Consider the following 22,937-nt stretch of genomic DNA (forward strand, 5'->3'; position numbering starts at 1 on the left):
AAAAAGATTGGTGTCTTTAATGTACAAATAATTAGATTCCCTCACCTCAGGCATACACTGTAAAATCTCTGTTCATTTAACTGAGACACTCACAGTTACAGATGGATGGTAACACTGAGGAACATGTAGCCTACTTTGTAATTTGTACTTGAGTATTTGTTAGAAGCATGCACATTTGAATTTACTTGTAATACTTGATATATGTGATATTTATACTTTGACTCAAGTAGGCTGGGGTTGAAAGTAGTTTGAGTACTATCACAGTCAGTATTATCAGGCAAACCCTCAACCTGCATTCAGGTCCTGACTCCTTCACTTCCTTACTTCCGTCCGTCAAACCCTGAACATCTGTGCCGGTAGCTCAGCAGATCACTGCATATAATCACAGCATCTCCGGGTTGAGTCCATCTGGAGACCCGTGGGCGTGGTGCATGTCCTTCCGGTCTCTCTCTACGATTCTATAAATAAAGCACAAATAAAAATGAAGCACGAAATCCCTGAATGTGTGATGATGAGCCCTGTGGGTGCTTTGCGTGTCAGACAGAGGAAAATGTGGTTAGTGAATAATCCTCATGCATGATATTGGCAGAGCAGTGGTTTACCATAATCCCAGGACATTGGCTCTGTGCTCCGGTCATCTGTCTCTGCCGGGCTGCGTGGGTCCTAATCCAAGGTCAGTCTATCAACGACGTGTGTCCACGCTCAGTCTGAGCACATTATTATGTTACATAATGATGCACGTTTTATGTTTAATTGAATTGATTTTATTTGTTTGTTTGTTTGTTTATTGTGTGTGTGTGTGTGTGTGTGTGTGTGTGTGTGTGTGGGTGGGGGGGGGGGGATCTGTTGGGATGTAATCCCAACAGATGGACAGAGACGGGAGAAAAAAGGCAGTTAAAGAACAAACTTACATCCCAAATATAAAAGGAACAAATCTTCTTGGAGATTTTCTGGATAAGTCAAACCTCAAAGGAGAGCCGATGCAGAAAGTAAGAGACAGTGTCATAAAAATGCAAATCCAATGTAATACAGAGAAAACGGAAGAAAGGAGATGGCACAATGGAACGAGACTATAAAAAGTTTTGTTCGAAATGTATGATCAAAAACAATTAAGGTATTTTTGAACAAGAAACCAATGTGTGATTCTATATTGTTGTACAACACTTCTGCCGTTTTAGAAGTGAAACAAGGACACGTCAAATCTCCATGTAGGAGTTACTGTAATGTCTTACATTAAACAACTGAGTCTCAATAAAATTGAGTAGTTTATCCATAGTTTGATATATTGAATTGTCTGATGATTGACTTTTGTGATATCTGTCCATAATCCTACTATCTTTCTATAATCCTACTGCAACAATGAGAAAACTGTCTGTAGCCATCAATTTTTCACCACAATAGGTTGGTCTAAAATTGTGGATTTAGTTGAAACACTTGCATCCTTGGTTATGGACTACTGTAAAGTTACGGTCTGTTAATGTTTTCTTTTTTTAAATCAGTTTCCTAGTATATTTTTATTCTCTGGATGTTGGAAGCTGCAGGTTTGGAAATGAATCATGATAACATGCTGCTCTCACCAGCTTTTATCATGGAGGTCCAGTCTGGGTCCAACTACCAATGCAATGAAGCTTTGACCGTGCGTGTTGCAAAGCTTTCATCACCAAAGCTGGGGTTGCTTCGTTCCCTCATCTCGTTTACAGTTCAATGGTCTGCCATATCAAATGATCCCACATACACATGCACATACTGCATGGGCCCTTTCTCAATAGCCTACCAAGAAAGCAAAGAATGGCCTTGCATCATGGAAGAATGTAGGCTATACTTGTCAAGTTAACTTGGTGAGAATGTTCTCTCAAGGAGTGGTGGAAAGTACAAATTGGAGGTCCTTTTACTTGATTTGTTTACTTTTTACTCTAGATTTTGACAGTTTTAGTTACTAGTTAACATACAGAACATATACTAACAATGATAATGTTATCGAGCAGCATATTAAGTAATTACAATCAATTTGCTTGATTCAGCATTCAAATAGATAGATTTTATCAGAGACCTATACAAACCCATTGTAACTTCAAACTCCACTTTAACAATGTATCATTGAAAACATCAATTCTTGGTTCTGGCAACTGATCCTAATATAAATTGCTTTTTTCATTGAGTTTCTAACTTTCTATATACATATAATTATTATTATTATTTATTGTGAAATTGACCATTCTGCACAATGACTTTTACTGTTGTTAAATTGTTACTGTAAGTATATTTTTGAATGCAACTTTTGAATGCAATACTTTAACTTGTAACAGAGTATTTCTACAATTGTGGTTATACAGTAGTTGTTTAGTATTACTTGAGTAATAATTCCACCACTGCTCTCACGTTCATTAGCTCAGAAACGCAACTTTCTCATTTGAGATTGACTCATACATGAAGTCACGTGATTGCCCATTGCTGCAGTGAAAACAGTGGACGACGGGGTGTGTGGTGTGACTCATAGCAATGTCCTATTCATAATAAGGAAGGTCTCTCCATTATGTAAAGTTACACACCGGTATAGTGCCTGTTAATCATGTTCAACAACCTGCAATCATTATTTTGAACATGTTTGCAGGTAAACATTTTCAAAAATGTTTGAGTTTAAATAATCTGGGAGGGAATATGTACAAAATCCTAACAATTGTGCACTTGGTAAATAGAGTATTTTAATTGTATTGGCATTATAAGGTTTTCAAAAATAATCGCAAAATGAGTTGGGATAACCTCCTAAGTGGTTGGTTTGCAATGATTGCAATTTGCAATCCATATTCCCATTGAAAACCACTAGGGGGTCCCCGTTGGTATATCTACCTGGGTCACAGAGACGCAAACCTCCCCATCACGACCTTGGCTGCTTGGAAGTGACTGTCTGTGGGGAGTGGTGCGTTTTATATTTGTGTCTCTAGTATATCTGAATTCCTGAGCATGGACATTGCAATTGTTTTAAACATGATGTTCAATTGATTGTTGTTCACCTGTCCTCTCCTGTGCTGGCAATCCAGAGTATACTCTAAGGGCAATCCTCCTGTTGATTGGAAGGTGCCAAGCGCTGTAGAGGAGAGGGGTGTTGTTCTTGTTTTATTTTGTAGCTTTTCTAATTATTGGCCTAATGTGTTTGTAAAGTGGTGCTTGAAATGAAATGTTGTGGTTTAAGTAATGGTGTATAACTTACAGTATGGGCCTTAGTTTGCCTTGTTTAAGTTAATTGCTACTAATTACTGTGAGTGTTCTTGGTATGACCCACCTGGTATAAAATGGTGGCTGAATCTGCAGACAGGAGGTAAATAAAAACTTTGGGGTAACTAAAAACCAACAAAATGCATTCTTGGACAGTTGTCTGATTCTTGGAGCCTTGGCCGTCCGGTCAACCTTTACAGGCCAATACTAAACCAGAATCAGAAATTGATAAACCAGAGTATTGGGGCCAGAAAACTTTGAGATCTGAAGAAGAAAAGTTTGGTCATGGAATATTTCTGAGGGTTTTAGCTCAATTAGAGCTTTTATATTTGTTCCCTTTTTAAGCAATGGATTGCCTTTTATTTGCTGACTTTATGAATTACTTGATTTTTCGTTCTTTGGTAAAACATTTTGATAACCTTTTGGGAACTATACTCATTGGAGACATTTAAAGGAACTTTGCGTTACGTGGGTATTTTGAAATTATTGTTGAATTCAATGATTATTTTGTTTGATCAAGTTTATTATTGCAATTTAATTTCAACAGCTTTGTTGAAGCTTTAGTTTCCTTTATGTAGGCAATACAGTTTGGTTGCAGTATAAAGATTTACTATCACAGGTACAGGACCTTTATCTTATCTTTTAGTCCTTTAACCCATTTTGGGCGGGAACCCTTTTTGGTGTTAGCATTATGTTATGCTTTAGCTATTGGAAAATAGCAGATCTACAAGCTCATAGCGCGCCATGTTGTGGAGCGCTACAAGCTTGTAGGTCTGCTATTTTTGAAAGATCGAAGAACGACTGACATAGAAACATACCAGCTCTAGCTGTAGGCCTATAGTTATTTATTCCTCTCTCCGCCATCACAGTCCAGTCTAAAAAACCCAAAGTGGTGGAATGTCCATCTTTTTTACTGTATTTGCATGGACCACGCATTGCATTCTCCCACATTGTGAATTTGGTCCATGCTTATTTCTTCTGCTGTAGTAGCTGTACCCGACTTATGACTTCCACGCTAATGGCCAGTTGTCACTGCAGAATTAAACAGCCAGGTGAAAATGGCTGCATGGACGGTACAGTAGCTCTCAGCGTTGCGCTCGGCTGCTTCTCCTCCACCCCCCTCCAATAAACACTTACAGGAAGTGTTAAAACATGTATGATGTGCGGTCTGCAACATGCATAAGATGTAATTTGTGACTTTATTCGAGATTTCCTTAGCCTTCTGGATTTTTTAAGTAAAAATGTGCCAGGCTAAAATCCAACAATGAACAATGCAGCCAGATGCCGGCACAAAGGTGCAAAACAATGGTTGTGACACTTTGATGTGACGGCGCGGATTACCTCCTGTCCCAAACCAGACCCCTGCAGGAATTTTGTTAAATCCAGATAACGCCCCTGACTGAACTCTCCGGCAAAGATGCATAAGGTAATGCTAAAAGTAATGCTGCAAAAGCAGTCTGCAAAGTCTACAAAGCAGTTATTTATTGGATTAAAGGACCCAATGCCAGAGTGTAATTGGTCTTCGATTGTGACGTAATGACGATATGTTTTAGTGTTGGGAGGATTAAAGGTAATGTTCCTGTGTATACATGTATGTAACCTGGTCCCAGCAAATCAGGCACAATTTGCTGTTTTATTTGCATACGCATCAAAAGTGGCGGGTTGGCTGGGACGTTTTTTTGCGCAAAGTAACCACAGTATACCGCTAATCAACTTACAAATTACATATACATATGTATGACTAGCTCTCAATGATGACATAAGAAATATGGTCATGTATGTAATCTGGTCCCAGCAAATCAGGCACAATTTGCTGTTTTATTTGTGTGCGCATCAAAAGTGGCGGGTTGGCTGGGACGGTTTTTGGCGCAAAGTAACCACAGTATACCGCTAATCAACTTACAAATTACATATGTATAGTATCTGTATGACTAGCTCTCAATGATGACGTAAGAAATATGGTCATGTATGTAATCTGGTCCCAGCAAATCAGGCACAATTTGCTGTTTTATTTGCATACGCATCAAAAGTGGCGGGTTGGCTGGGACGGTTTTTGGCGCAAAGTAACCACAGTATACCGCTAATCAACTTACAAATTACATATACATATGTATGACTAGCTCTCAATGATGACGTAAGAAATATGGTCATGTACTGTATGTAATCTGGTCCCAGCAAATCAGGCACAATTTGCTGTTTTATTTGCATACGCATCAAAAGTGGCGGGTTGGCTGGGACGGCTTTTGGCGCAAAGTAACCACAGTATACCGCTAATCAACTTACAAATTACATATACATATATATGACTAGCTCTCAATGATGACTTAAGAAATATGGTCATGTATGTAATCTGGTCCCAGCAAATCAGGCACAATTTGCTGTTTTATTTGCATACGCATCAAAAGTGGCGGGTTGGCTGGGACGGTTTTTGGCGCAAAGTAACCACAGTATACCGCTAATCAAATTAAAAATTACATATATATATATAGTATCTGTATGACTAGCTCTCAATGATGACGTAAGAAATATGGTCATGTATGTAATCTGGTCCCAGCAAGTCAGGCACAATTTGTTGTTTTATTTGCATACGCATCAAAAGTGGCGGGTTGGCTGGGACGGTTTTTGGCGCAAAGTAACCACAGTATACCACTAATCAACTTACAAATTACATATATATATATATAGTATATGTATAACTAGCTCTCAATGATGACGTAAGAAATGTGGATTAAAGGACCCAATGCCAGAGTGTAATTGGTTTTCGATGGTGACGTAATGACGATATGTTTTAGTGGGAGGATTAAAGGTAATGCTCCTGTGTATACATGTATGTAATCTGGCACCACTGCCGTATCAGGCACAATTTGCTGGGACGGTGCATACGCATAAAAAGTGGCGGGTTGGCTGGGACGGACAAATTACATATACATATTATATGTATAAGCCATTTATGGCCTACTAGTGTGCAACAAGCAAGTATGCACTCGACAGAGTGCAGTTCTAGTTATTAATGTTTTCTATGCCAACTGTAATGCACTACTGTCTGACTATAACTTCACTCACCAATCAGTGAGAATTTAATGATACTAGCCCTTACCCGTTGTGAGATATTTCCCCCCCTTGTGGCCGTGGGGGGTACTGTTCCCTGGGTGCGTTTTCATTTTTTTTAAATCACTAATAAATACATTTTTTTTTTTTTTAAGTAAATTTTATTCAAAGAGTTTGATCATGTACAGTTTACACATAAAGGGAATATGACTCTTAGTTTTTTTTACATTTTCTCCCACAACTCCCTTCCCAGTCCTCCCCACCCACCCACCATCTTACCCCACGAGGCCAGACATACAAAACAACATACAAACACAGGTATAATAAAATAAAATAAAACAATAATTTGAGTACAAAGTAATACACACAACATACAATGTATACAGGTATAAAACCAATGGGTGATAGATAAGAAAAATAAAACAAAGTAATATTAAATAAAATAAATTATATATATATATACATATATACATATATATATATATATATATATACAAAATAAATAAAAATAAAATTTAAAATAAAATAAAAACCTATAAGTATACATAAAGAGATAAAGCGCCTAATTGACTCATTTCTCGACTCTCATGTGTAATGAATTTCGACATATTATGCTATATATATTGCACCAGATAGAGATCCGCACACCAACACCATGTGTCTTCAGTCAGGTGAAAGTGATTTTAAACTGCTTACATACGATATTAAAGGTTGCCAATGGTTGTAAAATTTGTCAGAGGACCCTCGAATTGTGAATTTGATCTTTTCAAGTTGTAGAAAGGACATAACATCAATCAACCATGATTTAGCCGAGGGAGGGGACTTAGCCTTCCACTGTAGAAGTATCCTCCTGCGGGCGATTAATGAGGCGAAGGCAATAACATTAAGTTGCTTTCTGGGTAAAACTACATCCTCCTCCGGGATTCCAAAAATTGCAATTTGGGGGCAAGGCAAAATGGTTGTCTCCAGCACTTCAGAAATTATGTCAAAGAAAGATTTCCAGAATGGGATCAATTTGGGGCAAGACCAGAACATGTGGGACAGATTCCCTGGTGATTGTGAGCATCTATCGCAACTATCCGTCATGCCCGGATATATTTTAGATAACCTTGCTTTACTGTAATGGGTTCTGTGGAGAACTTTAAACTGAATGAGGCTAAGCCTAGCACAGGAAGAAGAAGAATTAACCCTCTCCGTTGCCTGCTCCCACCACTCATCTGAAAATGCGATCTCCAATTCGGCCTCCCAGCCTGCCCTGATCTTATCCAAACCCGGGTCTCTGCGGGGGATAGTCTCATAGAGACAAGAAACAACACCTCTAGCTAGGCTTGCTGCAGGCATAAAGACCTCCACACCCGACCGCATAGGTAACTGCGGGAATGTTGGAGAGTGGGTTTTAACAAAGTGTCGAACCTGAAAATATCTAAACCGGTCAGATTGTCGCAGGTCATAAGTTGCACACAAATCTCCGAATTCTGCAAATTGGCCATCTATATACAAGTCTCGGAAGTAAATCAGACAATAATAAATACATTATTAATTTATAATTTGTTAAATTGGAAAAAGGGCTTCGTTAAGACCTCCATATTATTATGGTCAATGCCTGTGTGAAAAGTGGGAGCGATTGGTGCAGGCGGTGAGGAGATACGGCAGTCACAGTGACAGACAGACAGACAGACAGAATTATAGTATGATATGATATTGGTATACCAAGTGTCTTGACTTGTACCAACTCATGTCTGTGGCTTCTCTTCCCTATCAACACCAGAAGGATTTGTCAGACGGCCAATATCTCATTTGAAGCTTGACAAAGAGACAGGTCGATATGTAGGGCAGCGGTAAAGACAATCACTCCGAGTTGTGGACCCATTTCAGTTGATTGACGTCTGGCCCGCAGCTGCTGAGAAGCCCCTCCTCAGACAGGCAGTTTGCGGTCTGAGGAGGCCCAAGGAATATACTGTAGGCAGATAGGCAGCCACCCAGGGCGTGTTGACACTATAGTGAAATAGGAATATAGGCGGCCACCCAGGGCGTGTTGACACTAGTGAAATAGGAATATAGGCCGATAGGCAGCCACCCAGGGCATGTTGACACTAGTGAAATAGGAATATAGGCAGATAGGCAGCCCTATCGCACAAATAGGTTTCCTCCCACTAAAGGTGCTGGATCATTAGTCTAGTAGTGTTTACGCACGCACGCACGTTGGTGCTGGATCATTAGTCTAGTAGTGTATATATTTCCCTCTCTACAGACCTGTCACAGTAGCCTGGCTAATAAGCCAGACCGAATCCTGCCATGAGCGGATTACGGTCTGGAGAGGCTCAATTGTACGCCCATTTCCTACACCAGAGAACTGGTGTGGCCAATCGGGACACGGTATACAATATGGACGGGCTTTGGTACAGTGACGTTCAATGCTTGAGACCTTTGACTGACAGTAGCTCTGACCAATTGCGTCAAAGAGAAAATGTTTGAACCCGCCCCCCCGGGAAACAAGATCCATACACAGCCTCTCCAGACTCAAATACCACACGACAGTGTGATTTGAGTCTGGCTCATTAGCCAGGAGCTGTCACAGAGGGTGTCTAATTGCACTGCATTCTGTGTTGTCCCACAGCCACATGCAATTAAGGAACACACCTGGGGGACCTGGGACGATGCAATCAGCCGAAACCAAACTTTATTAACATTTCTTTGACAATGGCAATTGGCCCGGAGAAATGAACGAGGGAGAGCTGGGAAAAAGTTCCTGAACGTTTCCCATGTGCCAATATTGTCTCTTCTCTTCTCTTCTCTTCTCTTCTCTTCTCTTCTCTTCTCATGTTCTGCTGGTTCACTAATCGTCTCTTCACAGTGGTGTAAGTGGTCTTGACATGAGGCAGCCTGTCTGGTGGTAAACACAGCCCACTGTCTATATGCACTGTAATTATGGATTTCACTCCCTTTCGAATGAGATGAACCATTCACATACACAGACACGGATAAACAAGCATGCGTGTGGACATGCACACACACACACACACACACACACACACACACACACACACACACACACACACACACACACACGGCGCAAACCCTTAAAAAGCTGAGTTTCTCTGTTACAGGCATGATTGTGATATTGGTGAATTTAACGGCTTCATTCAAACCTTTTCCACATGACTGACAGTGACACCAGCACTCAGGGTTGGCCCTAGAGCTATAATTAATTGAAAGCTACATCTTAAGACTGTTGCCCATTAGCGTAATGATGATCACCCACGCGTAGTCCCCATGTGTCAGTTAGCTTAACATGATCCAGTTAGTCTATTTGCACATAAATGGATCACTTCATTTTAGCACTCAGCGCTAATTCCAAGTAATTTAGGCTGATCACTGAAGTCTCAACATCTTCAGACGCAACTGACTAGGCAGTCCTCCTCACACTGTTATGGAAACTTAGCTATCGCCTTTCAATACAGAATAATAATTTTAATGTATTATTAATATTTATAGCTACTCTCCACTGCCAAGCACTTAGATTACTGTTTGGAATACAATTTTACATGGCTACTGTAATTGCAGAAGCCATACGGGTATATTCTTCGTTATAGCACTCAATAATTGACCATCAGCAATAAGACTTAGATCTCCCACTATTTTGAATTATATAAACAGTTAAATTTGTATTCTCAGTGTTTTTCTGTAAGCGCTCCATGCAGGCCAAACCATGCAATTGGTTTTCGTGAAACTGCAATATGGTAGAGGGCTATGCCAAAAGGTGAAGACACGAAACCCACAACCGTTGGCATAGCTCATGAACCGTTGACCGTCGGCGATAAAACTTCAGTACACATAACCTGATGCCGAACAACTTTTGTGCCAGTCCATTTTGGCCACAATTTTGAATTGTATGAAAAACAGATTTTCGTTCTACACGGGGGATGATGTGTGCGTCAGTGCGTGCATGCATGTTTTTGTTGGAGGGGTGAACAGAAAGGCAACATTAAAACTTTCCCGCACCAGGTAAATCAAATGCAGGTAATGAGAATAGTTCCTCGAGCACTGTCTCTCAATTGGAAAAGGAACTGTACCTCCTGTAGTTTTCACTGCTTGCCCCTAATTTCACGAATCGCTGTCTAATCTTTTCTAATCTCTAATTGCGAAATGTTTCTACTGTTAGTTTCCTGTTAGTCCTGGCCTGCCAGCGTGCTTTCTGGTCTAGAGGGGCAGGCGCGCAAATGGACCCCATGGACAATCATTTAGCTGGGGACCTTCAGGGACCTTTGGGGGTCCCTAGACCCCAGGTTGAGAACTAGTGGTGTACTGTAGCACACAACTTGTCAAGTCGGTTGAGGGGACGGAAGCTCTGTTTATGATTGACCTGCTTCTGTTCAAGAGCCCCTGGCATAGCTCCCGGTGAGAGCAGCGATCGTGGCAACAGCTTGAAAAATATTCCTGCCGTGTTGCCTTCTGTCTCCGGCCTGACCGTGTATGGAGCCTATAGCCGAGAATGACAGAGTGAGAGAGTGGGGGTCCCGGGGGTTGGTAGTAGAGATGTATACTGTGTGTGCCGGTCTGTGCGCGTGTGGGTGACTGGGGAGTGGGGAGATCAACCACCAGAGTCATCCATCCTTGTTGGACCCCACTTTGACCCTGTAACATACACTCCGGCTGCTCCCGGACGATATGTGAACCATCCCCACCTCCCTTCGGACAAGAGCAAGCTGAATAAATCCAATCTATTATACACCGCAGGGATTACTACATCAAGTGATCTCATGGAGATCATCGGCTGTGCAATACATTCAATTGCGAGCCCTGCTGCATGCTCGCTGTGGTCCCAGACCTCCTGGGGTCCTAAGGGAGGCATATCTTCCCTGCAGACTCTGACCACTGCAGAAGGATCTCCAAGAGCAGTGTCTAGGGGGAAAAGGGGGCACACAGTGGCCAGGGGAATAAAGAGCCCCAGGAATTGGGTTGGAGCGCATCATTATTCTTCTGTCTCTGTCTCTGTCTCTGTCTCTCTCTCTCTCTCTCTCTCTCTCTCTCTCATATAATACAAACCCTCCCCTAGTGTGTACTTGGGATGCCCATAGAACTTTATGTGTGCGAAGTTGCATGTTTCACTCCAAAGGCCTTGGTCCAAAATGATCCCTGCCCTAGAGATGTAATTAGATACATTCAGCCTTTGTGGCTGATCACTGAGTTTGGGCCTGAGACAGCAATATTTGTTTGTAACTGATGGCTTTCTTGCATCAAGTTGACAAGAGATGGCTAGAGGTGGAATGAAGCTGAGTACCAGGCCAGCCTGCTGGCTTGCTGGCTGTTTGCTTGCGCTTTGCCCTGGAAGAGAGGTTCCTAATGCTGCCAGGAGGACATCAATTATTCATTTGGATGGCACGGCGTGTTGAGCACCATGCAGCCTGACAGGGATGGCGATGGTTCTGAGATTAAGGGTGCTGTAAATATGGATGTGTGTCTCTCATGGATTTGCTGTGCAAGCCAAATTCCAGAGTTATGCTTAATTCATACTTTGTCATATGATTGTGTCACAAATAGCAGATGTAGACCTAGTGGCCTACATGCTCACACCATGTTAAGATGTGACGCTTTGTGAGATTGTATTGGCTACTCTGGCACAACACCGGCACACAACTAAATATAACTCAGGCTCATCAGTCCCTGCATGCAAGCACAGACTACTGTATGCAGCATGCTCTGAAAAATGCATACCGTAGTTGTCGTAGCTTTTGAAAGGCAAGTGGTTTGTGAAGTCCACAGGATTCCAACTCGGGTACATATTTAATGCAGCTGACCGAAGCTTCTGGATAAGTGGAAGGATGAACTCATCATAATACTGTAACTTTGCTTTGAACAGTCATATTGTAGACTGTAATGTAATGCTTCCTGGATTCAAACTATTTTAGTTTGTTCTTTTTGGCAGCTCTTCTTTTACCCACACTGTACGAAAAGAAAATAATTTCCCTGTCTGCAGAGTTGCTATACCAGCTGTAGGCTATTATACATGCATGCAACAATAAACAGTTTTGACCTCGACTCTTGAACCAGCGTTTCCAAGCCAAAACGGATCACGTTTAACTTCAGTAGCCTGGTTTAATTTGTCCTCAACACTCCCCTGAACCCAAATAGATGTGATGTTTGTTTACCTCCCCCCGTCACTCATGCATTTTTCATCAGACACTTTTGGGACAGTCCATGTGTTGGCCCGACTGCTGGAGCTCATCTGGCAAACCGAGCACGTTGCAGAGCACAGAGGAAGAAAGTGAAACGGAGAGGGAAAGAGCGAGAAAGCTCAAGTCTGAGAGGAAAAATAAAACATGAAAGACAGAGAGAAAGTGAGAGAGAGGGACAGATCATCTAAGAGAGAGAGAGAGAGAGAGAGAGAGTTGTCCCTCTGTTCTACTATCCTGTGTTTTCTGTATTGTGTATCGTGCCTCAGTCCAGACTGTCCATCATCCCAGTATTTGTGCGTTGACCTGAAAGTAGAGGCCATAGCAGCAATATATTGCTTTTAGACAGGATCTACAAGCTCACAATGTGATGCGATGTGAAGCATTGTGAGCTTGTAGATCTGCTATTTTCAAAAGATCTGTATACATTTGAAAACTTGAAAAGGGACATTCTGCTCAATGAGTACTTTTACTTTTGGTACTTTAAGTACATTTCTATGTCAATGCTTTTGTACTTTCACTAAGTACCCTTTGAGTGACTTTTACTCATGTCTAAATCGCAGTATTGATACTTTTACTTAAGTAAAACATTTGAGTACTTTTTCCACCAGAACACAGGTTAATGGACACGCTATCGGGTCAGCTTCTGCTGAACTCTTACAGTGCAGTTAATCTTCTGCTTCCCTCTCAGCTTTCCTATGATGTCTCCATCCAAATAATACAATCAAATGCCTTAGTCTGCCCACTATAGACTCATTTAGGCTAGGCCTACATACAATATATTGAGGTGTATATATATAATATTGTAAAGAGAGCCTACTGTCAGCAGTCCAAATATTATTTAATTTAATTTAATTTAAGGCCCGAGGCCTACCATTGTGTGGCACATGTATGCACGGAATGTGTCATTAGTGTTGCTAATCAACCATTACTTTCTTCCACAATGTTTGTGTAGGACGAAAATAGCTGAGAGAGAGAGAGATGAAGCAAGGACCCCATAGAGAGATGAAGCATAGGGACATTTTGTGGGGACAAAAGCTGTAGGAGGGGCTAGCGCCCCTCAAAAATGAATGTTAAACTAAAAGAAACATCCACGCTGGAACGCCATCAATTGGTTGATCATTAAAAATGAACGTGTTCTGAAAATGCGGCTGCTATGTTAAGTGGGCCGCGAGCAGGGCCATGGGAAGATATTTACAGTAGGAGGTGTTGAACGTTCAGTAGGGGGTGTGCACGCGTTAAAGCGTGTGCCGCAAAATGCTAATTTTCACACTGAAAAGTGGCTTTTACTTTCCCTCTCCACACGCAAGTTATATGAACAAACTGACACAGGCAATTAACCCGGATAAGGCACCGATACTGTGATATAGCATATTTATTAGACCTATTAACAGAAATCTGTTTTGATTGGGGGGGGGGGGGGGGGAGAGGGGGTGCATCAGCCCCCCCACCCCCAGCACCCCTACTTTCCTCAGCCATGTGCTCTTTCAAGATTTTCCAAGTGGGCCCTCATCTGTGAACCCCTGGTTTAATAAACACTTTATCATTCTTGATGGGATGGTTCTCTGACTAGTGAATTGCCTCCTATAGCAATTACCCAGGATTTGTGGACGGCTGCTCAAAATCAAGAAATGGGGGCAAATTGGCAGTGTGTGCTGTCATCCATACTGTATCTCCTCTACGTGGAACACAGTAGCCACCGTCTCTTCATTAAAATGCCTCTATACTCTCTCTGCATCTGCTCTGTGTCACGTCAAGGACAATGAGTATTATGCAATTCTCCACTGTACTGTTAAAGCTGTGTGTGTGTGTGTGTGTGTGTGTGTGTGTGTGTGTGTGTGTGTGTGTGTGTGTGTGTGTGTGTGTGTGTGTGTGTGTGTGTGTGAGTGTGAGTGTGAGTGTGAGTGTGAGTGTGAGTGTGAGTGTGAGTGTGAGTGTGAGTGTGAGTGTGAGTGTGAGTGTGAGTGTGTGTGTGGCTTCGTCAGTAACCTCTCTGAGCCAAATTGAATCAGAAGACAATGATGCAAACCAATTAGGGTTGACCACAGATGGGGAGAGGTCGACTGTGTCCAGTCCCTCACTACCATCCGTCTGGCTTTACTAAAAAATGCCCCATCTGTGGCATGCATTTAGGTCAAGAAGTAAACAGGGCCTCAACCAGATACTATGATACGGTTAAAAGGGCCAGGTAACTGGTTTCGGGGATGTTCTATTTCTAACCAAGCCTCCAGTGACCATTCAAATGGTGTGGGTGTGTGTGTGCGTGTGTGCACGCGAGCGCACGGCTGTACACACAAGTCTACGTTGGTGCACTTGCCTGTGCACACATAAACATGCATGCTCTTGCGTACATGTGTGCTTGCAAGCTTGCACGTGCTTGTATGTCGACAACATGCACGCGCGTGCACGTGTTTGTGAGTGCCTTGCGGTTCTCTACAATTATCCATGAAATATAACACCTACTCCTATTGTGTATACCCTTTAGCTGGGTGTGTATACACAGTCAAATCCTCGGTGTAAATTTAGCCATTTGTAACTCAGCGAGCATTTGTACACTCTCTGAGTTAAATTAGCACAGAGGATTTTACTGTGTAAAGCCTGTGAAATAGCACGGGATGGAACTGGACTGGTGTCTTCTGGGGATTGACTGTTATTGACGTCTGAGGTATCTCAATGTGTGAGTGAACTCATTCTCACACTCGGCTCCCTGAGTGGCTTCCTGACACGCATGACCTGGTTCTGGTGTGGTCTGTATGACCTAGACCTGGTTCTGGTGTGGTCTGTATGACCTAGACCTGGTTCTGGTGTGGTCTGTATGACCTAGACCTGGTTCTGGTGTGGTCTGTCTGTATGACCTAGACCTGGTTCTGGTGTGGTCTGTATGACCTGGTTCTGGTGTGGTCTGTATGACCTGGTTCTGGTGTGGTCTGTATATGACCTGGTTCTGGTGTGGTCTGTATATGACCTGGAAAATGCAAATGCAATGTTACTGTAAATTGCTTTTGCTTTTTCATTCTGTCATAGAATGAGCACACCTGGAGATGAAATGTAAATGCTATTGCATTATATTTTCACTTAAATGCGTTCAATATCTGAAGGTTAAAAAGCATTTATCTTATTTCATTTGAATCTTCTAAATTGCATTTTCATTGTAATATTGCCCACTAATTTGCGGGGCATTTTTTGAAAATTCTAAATCAAATGATATTTTATTTATAATTGAATTGTGTCATAGAATGAGCACATCTGTAGATTAAATGTAAATGCTATTGCATTTTAGATTAATTTTTGTCTCATGAAATGTGTTAATGACCTGAAAACGAAAAAGCATTTCTCTTATTTCAATTGACTTTTCGTATTTGCCATTTAATTTGAATTTTGGTAGCTTTAAGGCGTGCCGGCCTCTTCATGAAAGTCATACACCTTTAAGTTGTGTGTGTCTGTGCGTGCGTGCGTGATATACATGCATATGTATGTCTAAAGTATACTGCGTGTATACAGTATGCTGATGATAATATGATGATAGTGATAATTCTTTATTGTCACACAGGTCAGACATTTTCTTGCATCACAGCAGGTCCATTTGTAACATCACAAAAAAAGAAACAACTAAAATTAAGGCAACAACCAAGATACATACATTTAACATAACATTAGAATCACAGAAGACGTCAACATCCAAGGCCTTTCAACATTCACTTGATCTAGGATTTAAGCTCCATACTAGTGTTTCAGTGTAACCTATTAACCACATGAACCCTAGCGCCCCTATTTGGGGTTGAACATTTGTCAAAAATGGCTACAACATGTCGCAGTGTGATGTTTTGTGAGCCTGTATATCGACTGTTTTATAGAGATTTTAGACCTACAGTGCTTACAGAACCCTGTGTCTATGGTTGGATTATATTGTAGGCCATAACTTCATAACTTGGTTGGGGGCAGAAACAGCCCTTAATACATGATTATGATAAGCTAGAATTTAGGAATGGCAGTCTTGACTTTATAACCATTTTCCGACTTTTCAAAACATAGCTAAGATATCCGATCTTCAAGCTCACAATGCATTGGATTCCAGTTTTGCTATTCATTGTACGACAAGGTATATTCTGTAGGGCTTAAGTGGTTTTAATCCTTTAAATTCGTCCATGACAAAAAAGGATATTTCATATTTTAAAACAAAATGCCAGAAGCCAGAGGGGTAAAGTAATGGACAACTCCTGTATACCGTAGCATTACAATACTGTTGAACATTCATAATCATAGTAGTAAAACAAAAACACATTAAAAAATATAATTTGTCTACATGCCACAAAATGACAAAAAGACAATCAATGGCAGAGACAATCAATTCTTTGTGTTGTCCTTTTGCTGACAAATCAATGTAGTCTGTCCAAGATATCATTACACTCAAGTGTTGAATGCAAATACTGCTTGTTTTTGACATTATGACATTTTGACAACAATATTATAGTATTGTTGTATTATACCAGTGGTTCTCAAACTTTCTAAAAAAGTGAATATGTATTTGAATCTGAAAATATATTTTGGTAGGGACCCCATATCAAATTTATATTGTTAAAATGTTTCAAAAATATGTCAAACATTCACATTATTCAAGATTTTTTGAAAATATCCGATTTACAAACTCACATGTCATATTGCGACATGTTGTGAGCTTGTAGATTGACTAATCCAATATATACAGTATAGTGTTGAAGTGGTTTAACACAGTTTGGTGGTACTGTATAACACATTTTGTTGAGACCCCCTCAGGAACCCCAGGGGGTCCCCAGACCTCGCTTTGAGAAGCACTGCTTGATTCGAGTCACAAACCAAATGCAATCTCTTCCATACTCTCGAACATTATTATTACTCCTCTCAAACACTTTGGTCACATGTGTGTGTTTGTGATAGTGTGTGCATATGCATATGTTAGCCAGGGCCATAGTATATCAATGAATCATCAAGTGTGTGTGTGTGTGTGTGTGTGTGTGTGTGTGTGTGTGTGTGTGTGTGTGTGTGGTGGTTATGGGTGTACGCACGTGTGTTTCAGCATATTGTACACTTACATATCCAACACCCAGTGTCCATATTAACTCTGAGAGCGTACACATATCTGTACACTCTCAGAGTTGCAAATGGATACATTAATACTGAGGGTTTTACTCTGTAGACTCTCTCCTATCATCCTTTTCCAGTCACATCTCAACACCCCTTGTGGTTTAGCTGTTTCAACAGTGTGACACCAACGGTGACCCCGGTTCAGTGGTGTAACAGCAGTGTCTCTGCGTCAGGGATTTGAACCTTGCAGCTGGCGGTCAGGGCACCAGAGATAGTAAAAAATAAAATGAAAAGTGAACGCTACCTGACCAGTCTTTTCAAAAACTAGAAAAAATGCCAAAAACCTCTAGTGTCCCTTTTGTGTTGAATAATTCTTCCAGTGTGAAATCAGCTGCTGTCTCAAGGTGCAGTGTTGGGTACTAGGGTCAAAAGCTAGACTAGAACGAATTCTGTCTTGGGCTCCTCTACAGCAGGGCTGCACAGATTGCCATACATACTAAGGTGCACTCAAACTCATAATTATGCACACAGTTGCACATGACACGCACCTCCTTCTAAAGAACCAGAACACAGAAATGTGCACATGCACACAGACATACTGTACAATGCATACACTCATGTGCACACATCGAACATTTTGGGACGATATCATCAATCGACAGACAGACAGGCACACACACACACACACACACACACACACACACACACACACACACACACACACACACACACACACACACACACACACACACACATACATGCAAACGCACGCACACACATGCATATATTCAGGTATCACAATTTTATTAGAAAAATTATAACTTCATCTGTCAGTGTTGCCATGCTCTGAGCATATAACAATACAGTATAAAATCTCAACCTAAAAGTAGGATAGTAAAAGCAATGGTCGGCGATGCTGACGCAGCATTTACAGTAATTAAGTCATGCTTTTACTGTACAGATAACATTCCTATTAAAGTACAAACACCTGCAAAATGTGCCGTGGTCATCAACGGATTGCGTTTTACAATAGACACTCTTATCCAACTGATTACAAAGTGTACAATAAACATCTCTTTTTTAAATTAATTTACAATAGATTTAACACAAAGACACAAAACAAATCTGCAACTCATAAATTAATGTGCTGAGTTTGTCTTTTTTTATCAACAGCCCAAGGCACTCAGGCTTGTATGTTGGCAAGAAATTATGTCATTCTTTTACACAAAATCAAGCAGGTGGTGATACAGAAAGAATAGCAATAGAGAAGAGCGCCATCTCTAGTTTTTGAAGTATACATTCCTTTTCCCAAAATCCACTTTCATCACAGTGAATATTCCAGGCAGTGGGGCAAAGAAATAAGAAACAGAAATGAATACTCTGTTAAAATGCGTGTCATCTGTCAGTCCACTAAAAACTACATTATCTCCTACATGTTCTCTGTGGTCTGTGAAGTGCACCATCCATTTTGTGTTGTGACGACGAACCTGTCAAGTATTCCCAAACCTCAGCATCAGCCGCCACTATACAGAGAAGACCTAGAACTGGCTCGGTTTGAGCAATGTGCTTTCAAGCACCCCGGGATGCCAAAGGGTCCATTTCCATTAACCTATCCCACATGAAAATCTGGTAAAAATCTAGCAAGTGTTCACACATGACGTATTCAAATACTTATTACAAATCCAGGCGCCATTTGTGGAAATAAACACCTCCTGATCTTTCAAACGCATTTACCGATGCTATACAGTGGCTTAACAAGGCTTTTGCCTTCCATGCAGTTCAGTTGAGCTGGCGACAAGCTTCAAAAGTCCACTTTGATGCTCCTCCGTAAATATCGAGGCTTGTCTCCAGCCATGAAAAAACATTGCCCACTTGTGCTTTGCTGCTGCAAGTCGCGAGATTGTATATCTCTCCAATTGACAGTTTCCGATCCCACATGTGAAAATTCGCCAAGTCTCCAACAAATGCTTGTGTGGCATCAAATCCGCCTCCAAGCGTATCCTGGGGTAAAATAAAACATATGACATTAATTAAGAATGATATTCTATTAACCCAGAAAAAGAAAATAATGATTTCACATTAACCTTCAGTTAAATTGTTCATAAATAATGTATCATTCCCAAGAGCTTTGGAGAGGAGAATAGAACATCGCTTTAGGACTATTATTCTCCGAATGAACGATCATTAATGATCATCAATGATCTCGAGTAAAATCACATTCAGCTTGTTAGCCCTTTGAAAACCTCCCCACAAGCAAGTTTGCTTGTACTAGTCTTGTAATCTCATATGCATTAGCAATTTAGACGGGTAGAGCAGTCTAAAAACTCGAACTTGAACTTGAAAAAGCTCCTTTAAAACAGATCCTTCTATCCATGGTGAGAGAAAAGACAGCTCTTCCAAAAGTTCCATTGTTTGTTTTCAGGGTAATGAAAAGACAGCTCTTTCAAATCGTTCGTTATTTGTTTTTCTGGTGTTGAAGGGACAGCTCTTTCAAATAGTGTATTTGTTTCTGTGGTGCTGAAGGGACAGCTCTTTCAAATAGTGTATTTGTTTTTGTGGTGCTGAAAGGACAGCTCCTATCAAATGGCTTGTCGTTTGCATTTGCAGTGCTGAAAGCTCTGCAGGGGACTGCAGTGAGGAACTGAAAAATATGCAAGCAAAGAATTCAGACGTGTGGGCATATAGCCTACCTGCTCCTGTCCGAGGATCAACATGCCCTGTGGTTTGATGGGATGATACGGTGCCAGATTCTCCCCACTGCCCCTCATCACTCCATCCTGGAATGCCTCCCAAACACCGTCACGAGTAGTCCACGTCACACAGATGTGGTGCCACTTTCCATCATTGATCAGGAATGGCAATTTTGCAACCTTTTATAATAGGATTTAAAATAAAATGTGACCCATCACCCACTGTAATGTGCATTTATGAACAATACTTCAATATGCACATTAAAAGCTCCAGGACTCCCTAATTATAATTCTATTCACATAAAGACACAAGCCACATAATAGTCTATACCTTGTCGTTTATAAGTATCTCCATTGGGTTGTTCCCCCACTCTATCAGCACCAGCTCATTGGCCTGTCCCGGGACGGCGTAGGAGAACGGGGTTCCCACTCCCGGGGATGCGTTGGACTTCAGCCACATGCAGACGCTGAACGCATACATCTCTGGGAGGCTCCTCTTCACTTTGGCATACATGTAGTTAGTTCTCAACGGGAAGGTGAGCTGGAATCTGTCCAAAGGCCGGTTTTCCTTTTGCCCTGTAAAAAAACAAACAATTATTAATAATAAACTGTGTGTGTGTGTGTGTGTGTGTGTGTGTGTGTGTGTGTGTGTGTGTGTGTGTGTGTGTGTGTGTGTGTGTGTGTGTGTGTGTGTGTGTGTGTGTGTGTGTGTGTGTGTGTGTTACAAGCTTGCCTTAATCAACATACCATATCAAGTTTTGTATTTTGCTCCTATATATTATAATTTGCATTACGTAAATATACACGGTTATATGCTATAGATTGACAACAACACATTCTGAATCACGCTGCTCGAGACTTTTGATTTGTTTGTTAATCTCGCATCATGATAATTGTCATATATATGCAAAGTGAGCAACGGCGCTCTGAGCTCTCCTTCACTCCCGTTATCTCCTCCCTCCATTACCCCTCCCTTGCGATTCTACTATGATGTGTTGTAAGCCTAATGAGCAGCGGCTCAGGCTCAGCTCTGATCAATATTCCACAGGCATCTCAAACACGCACGGGGAATCACAGAGCATCATCATTACGGTCCTGCATTGCGAAGTTTGCGCTCTTCTCAGAAGGGTCGCAGTGCGAGTCCAGAGATGGGTCATTCACTGCATCTATAATTATTTGATTTGCATCAATTAGAGGGACTGGGAGGAAAATGAAATGCAGAATATTCTGGACTGCGCAATTTCTTTTGCGAGCTAACAGAAAGCGTTGCTTTGCGCCGGATTCCTCTCCGAGTACTCCCCCATTTACGTTTTACCACTTTGATCATGAGATTTCTCGTTGAGATGTTGAAAGGCTATGCTAATCTTTCTCTCCACAACAGTAGACTGTATAGTCGTAACACACAATGGTACATTTCTTGAAGTGTGTAGTGTAGGCTATAGGCAATTTTCAAAATATAGTTTTTCTAGGACTAAAGTGTGGTCTTGCCCACCTCTCTCCAGGTCAGTAATTCTCTGGTGGAGGGATGTCAGCGTGGACTCCACTCTGCCACGCTGCTCCGTCTCGTTCCGCAGCCCAGGTTTCCCCTCCTCGATGCTGTTCACACGGGAGAGAACCTGCTTCTCCAAGTCATCGATTTTACTCTGAAGCAGGTCTTTCAGGCTGGTTGCCTGCACCGAGTTGTTGTTTCTGCTGAATTGCTGATGCGGAAAAAGAGGTGTGTTAGCCTATAGCTTAAAGTTAAAAGTGCATTAGAATCCCTGCATGGGTCCCGGGACGCAAGCGGGATAATGCCAGCTTAACTTCTCCAAAAGATTGCAGTGAGTGAGCTGAAGCGGCGCGGACGAGGCAACTATAGCCTACTCTGGATATTGTTTTTACCCCCATCCCCATGATTCCTTTAGGCTACGACTGCTAACAAGGCGAGGTATAACAGATCGAGGTAAAACTGGGTGAAATCGTAATAACGGATTATAGTAGATTTAACCTGAATAACTATATAACTGAAGCTTTATGCGTAATGTTTTGTCATTGGTCTTAATGATGCACCATGGATCAAGCTTACCTCGAGGTTTTCTAGTCTCTGTTTCAGAGACTGTAAAGTCTGTGATAGTTGAGTCAAAGTGTCACCCGGGCCCCTCGATACGTCTCCCATTGTGTTTTTCGCCTCTTTCCTCCTGCCTCCCGGCCGCGCGTCTCCGGGCTCCGACCCGATCTGGCTCTCGCACCGGGCCAACTTTGAGGTCAGTTCCCTGATAGTCTCTTTTTGGTTCATTATCGTCTCTTTCTGCTGCAAAACCGTTTCCCGCAGCTGCATGACGGTGGTCTTCAAATCCTCCCCGGGCACACTGTTCTGCAAGGTAGCCGCGCAAATGTCCATATCCTTTGGCACGGACGTACAAATGAACTGGGTCTGTCCAAAGTCTTGAGCCGAACTCTCCAAAAATAAATGTGAAAACAGTAAAAGTTGCCAATGAATTCCCTTCTTCTTGTTGGCCTGCATGCTGGCGTCTGTGTGGTGTCGTTTGTTTGTTTTTGGTTCGAGCACCGCAATGTGATGCAAGTGATGACAAACCACGGAGCTGTCCCGCCGACGTTGTAATCCTGTCTGTGGTGCGCACCCGGTTTATATAGTGCCCTCGGTTCTGCGCAGAGCGCAGGTTCACTGCATCACGAGCAGAGAGGGGAGGGCATCACTCTTTCAACGTTTAAGCCTTTTATTATACTATATATATATACCGAAAATTGCCGA

General features: G+C 41.7%; 1 protein-coding gene across 1 annotated transcript; it reads right to left on the reverse strand.

Annotated features, from left to right (window-relative positions):
- Positions 1-19,064: 19,064 nt before the first annotated feature.
- Positions 19,065-22,729, reverse strand: nptx1l (neuronal pentraxin 1 like). The gene is made up of 5 exons (XM_083779982.1): positions 22,251-22,729; positions 21,678-21,885; positions 20,517-20,761; positions 20,186-20,365; positions 19,065-19,496 (listed from the first exon to the last, which is right to left on the reverse strand). The coding sequence occupies exons 1-5, from the start codon at positions 22,686-22,688 to the stop codon at positions 19,275-19,277; spliced, it is 1,293 nt and encodes a 430-aa protein (XP_083636108.1). The 5' UTR covers positions 22,689-22,729; the 3' UTR covers positions 19,065-19,274.
- Positions 22,730-22,937: the final 208 nt, after the last annotated feature.

Source organism: Protomyctophum parallelum (assembly GCF_964188405.1).
Source record: "Protomyctophum parallelum genome assembly, chromosome: 13".
NCBI lineage: Eukaryota > Metazoa > Chordata > Actinopteri > Myctophiformes > Myctophidae > Protomyctophum > Protomyctophum parallelum.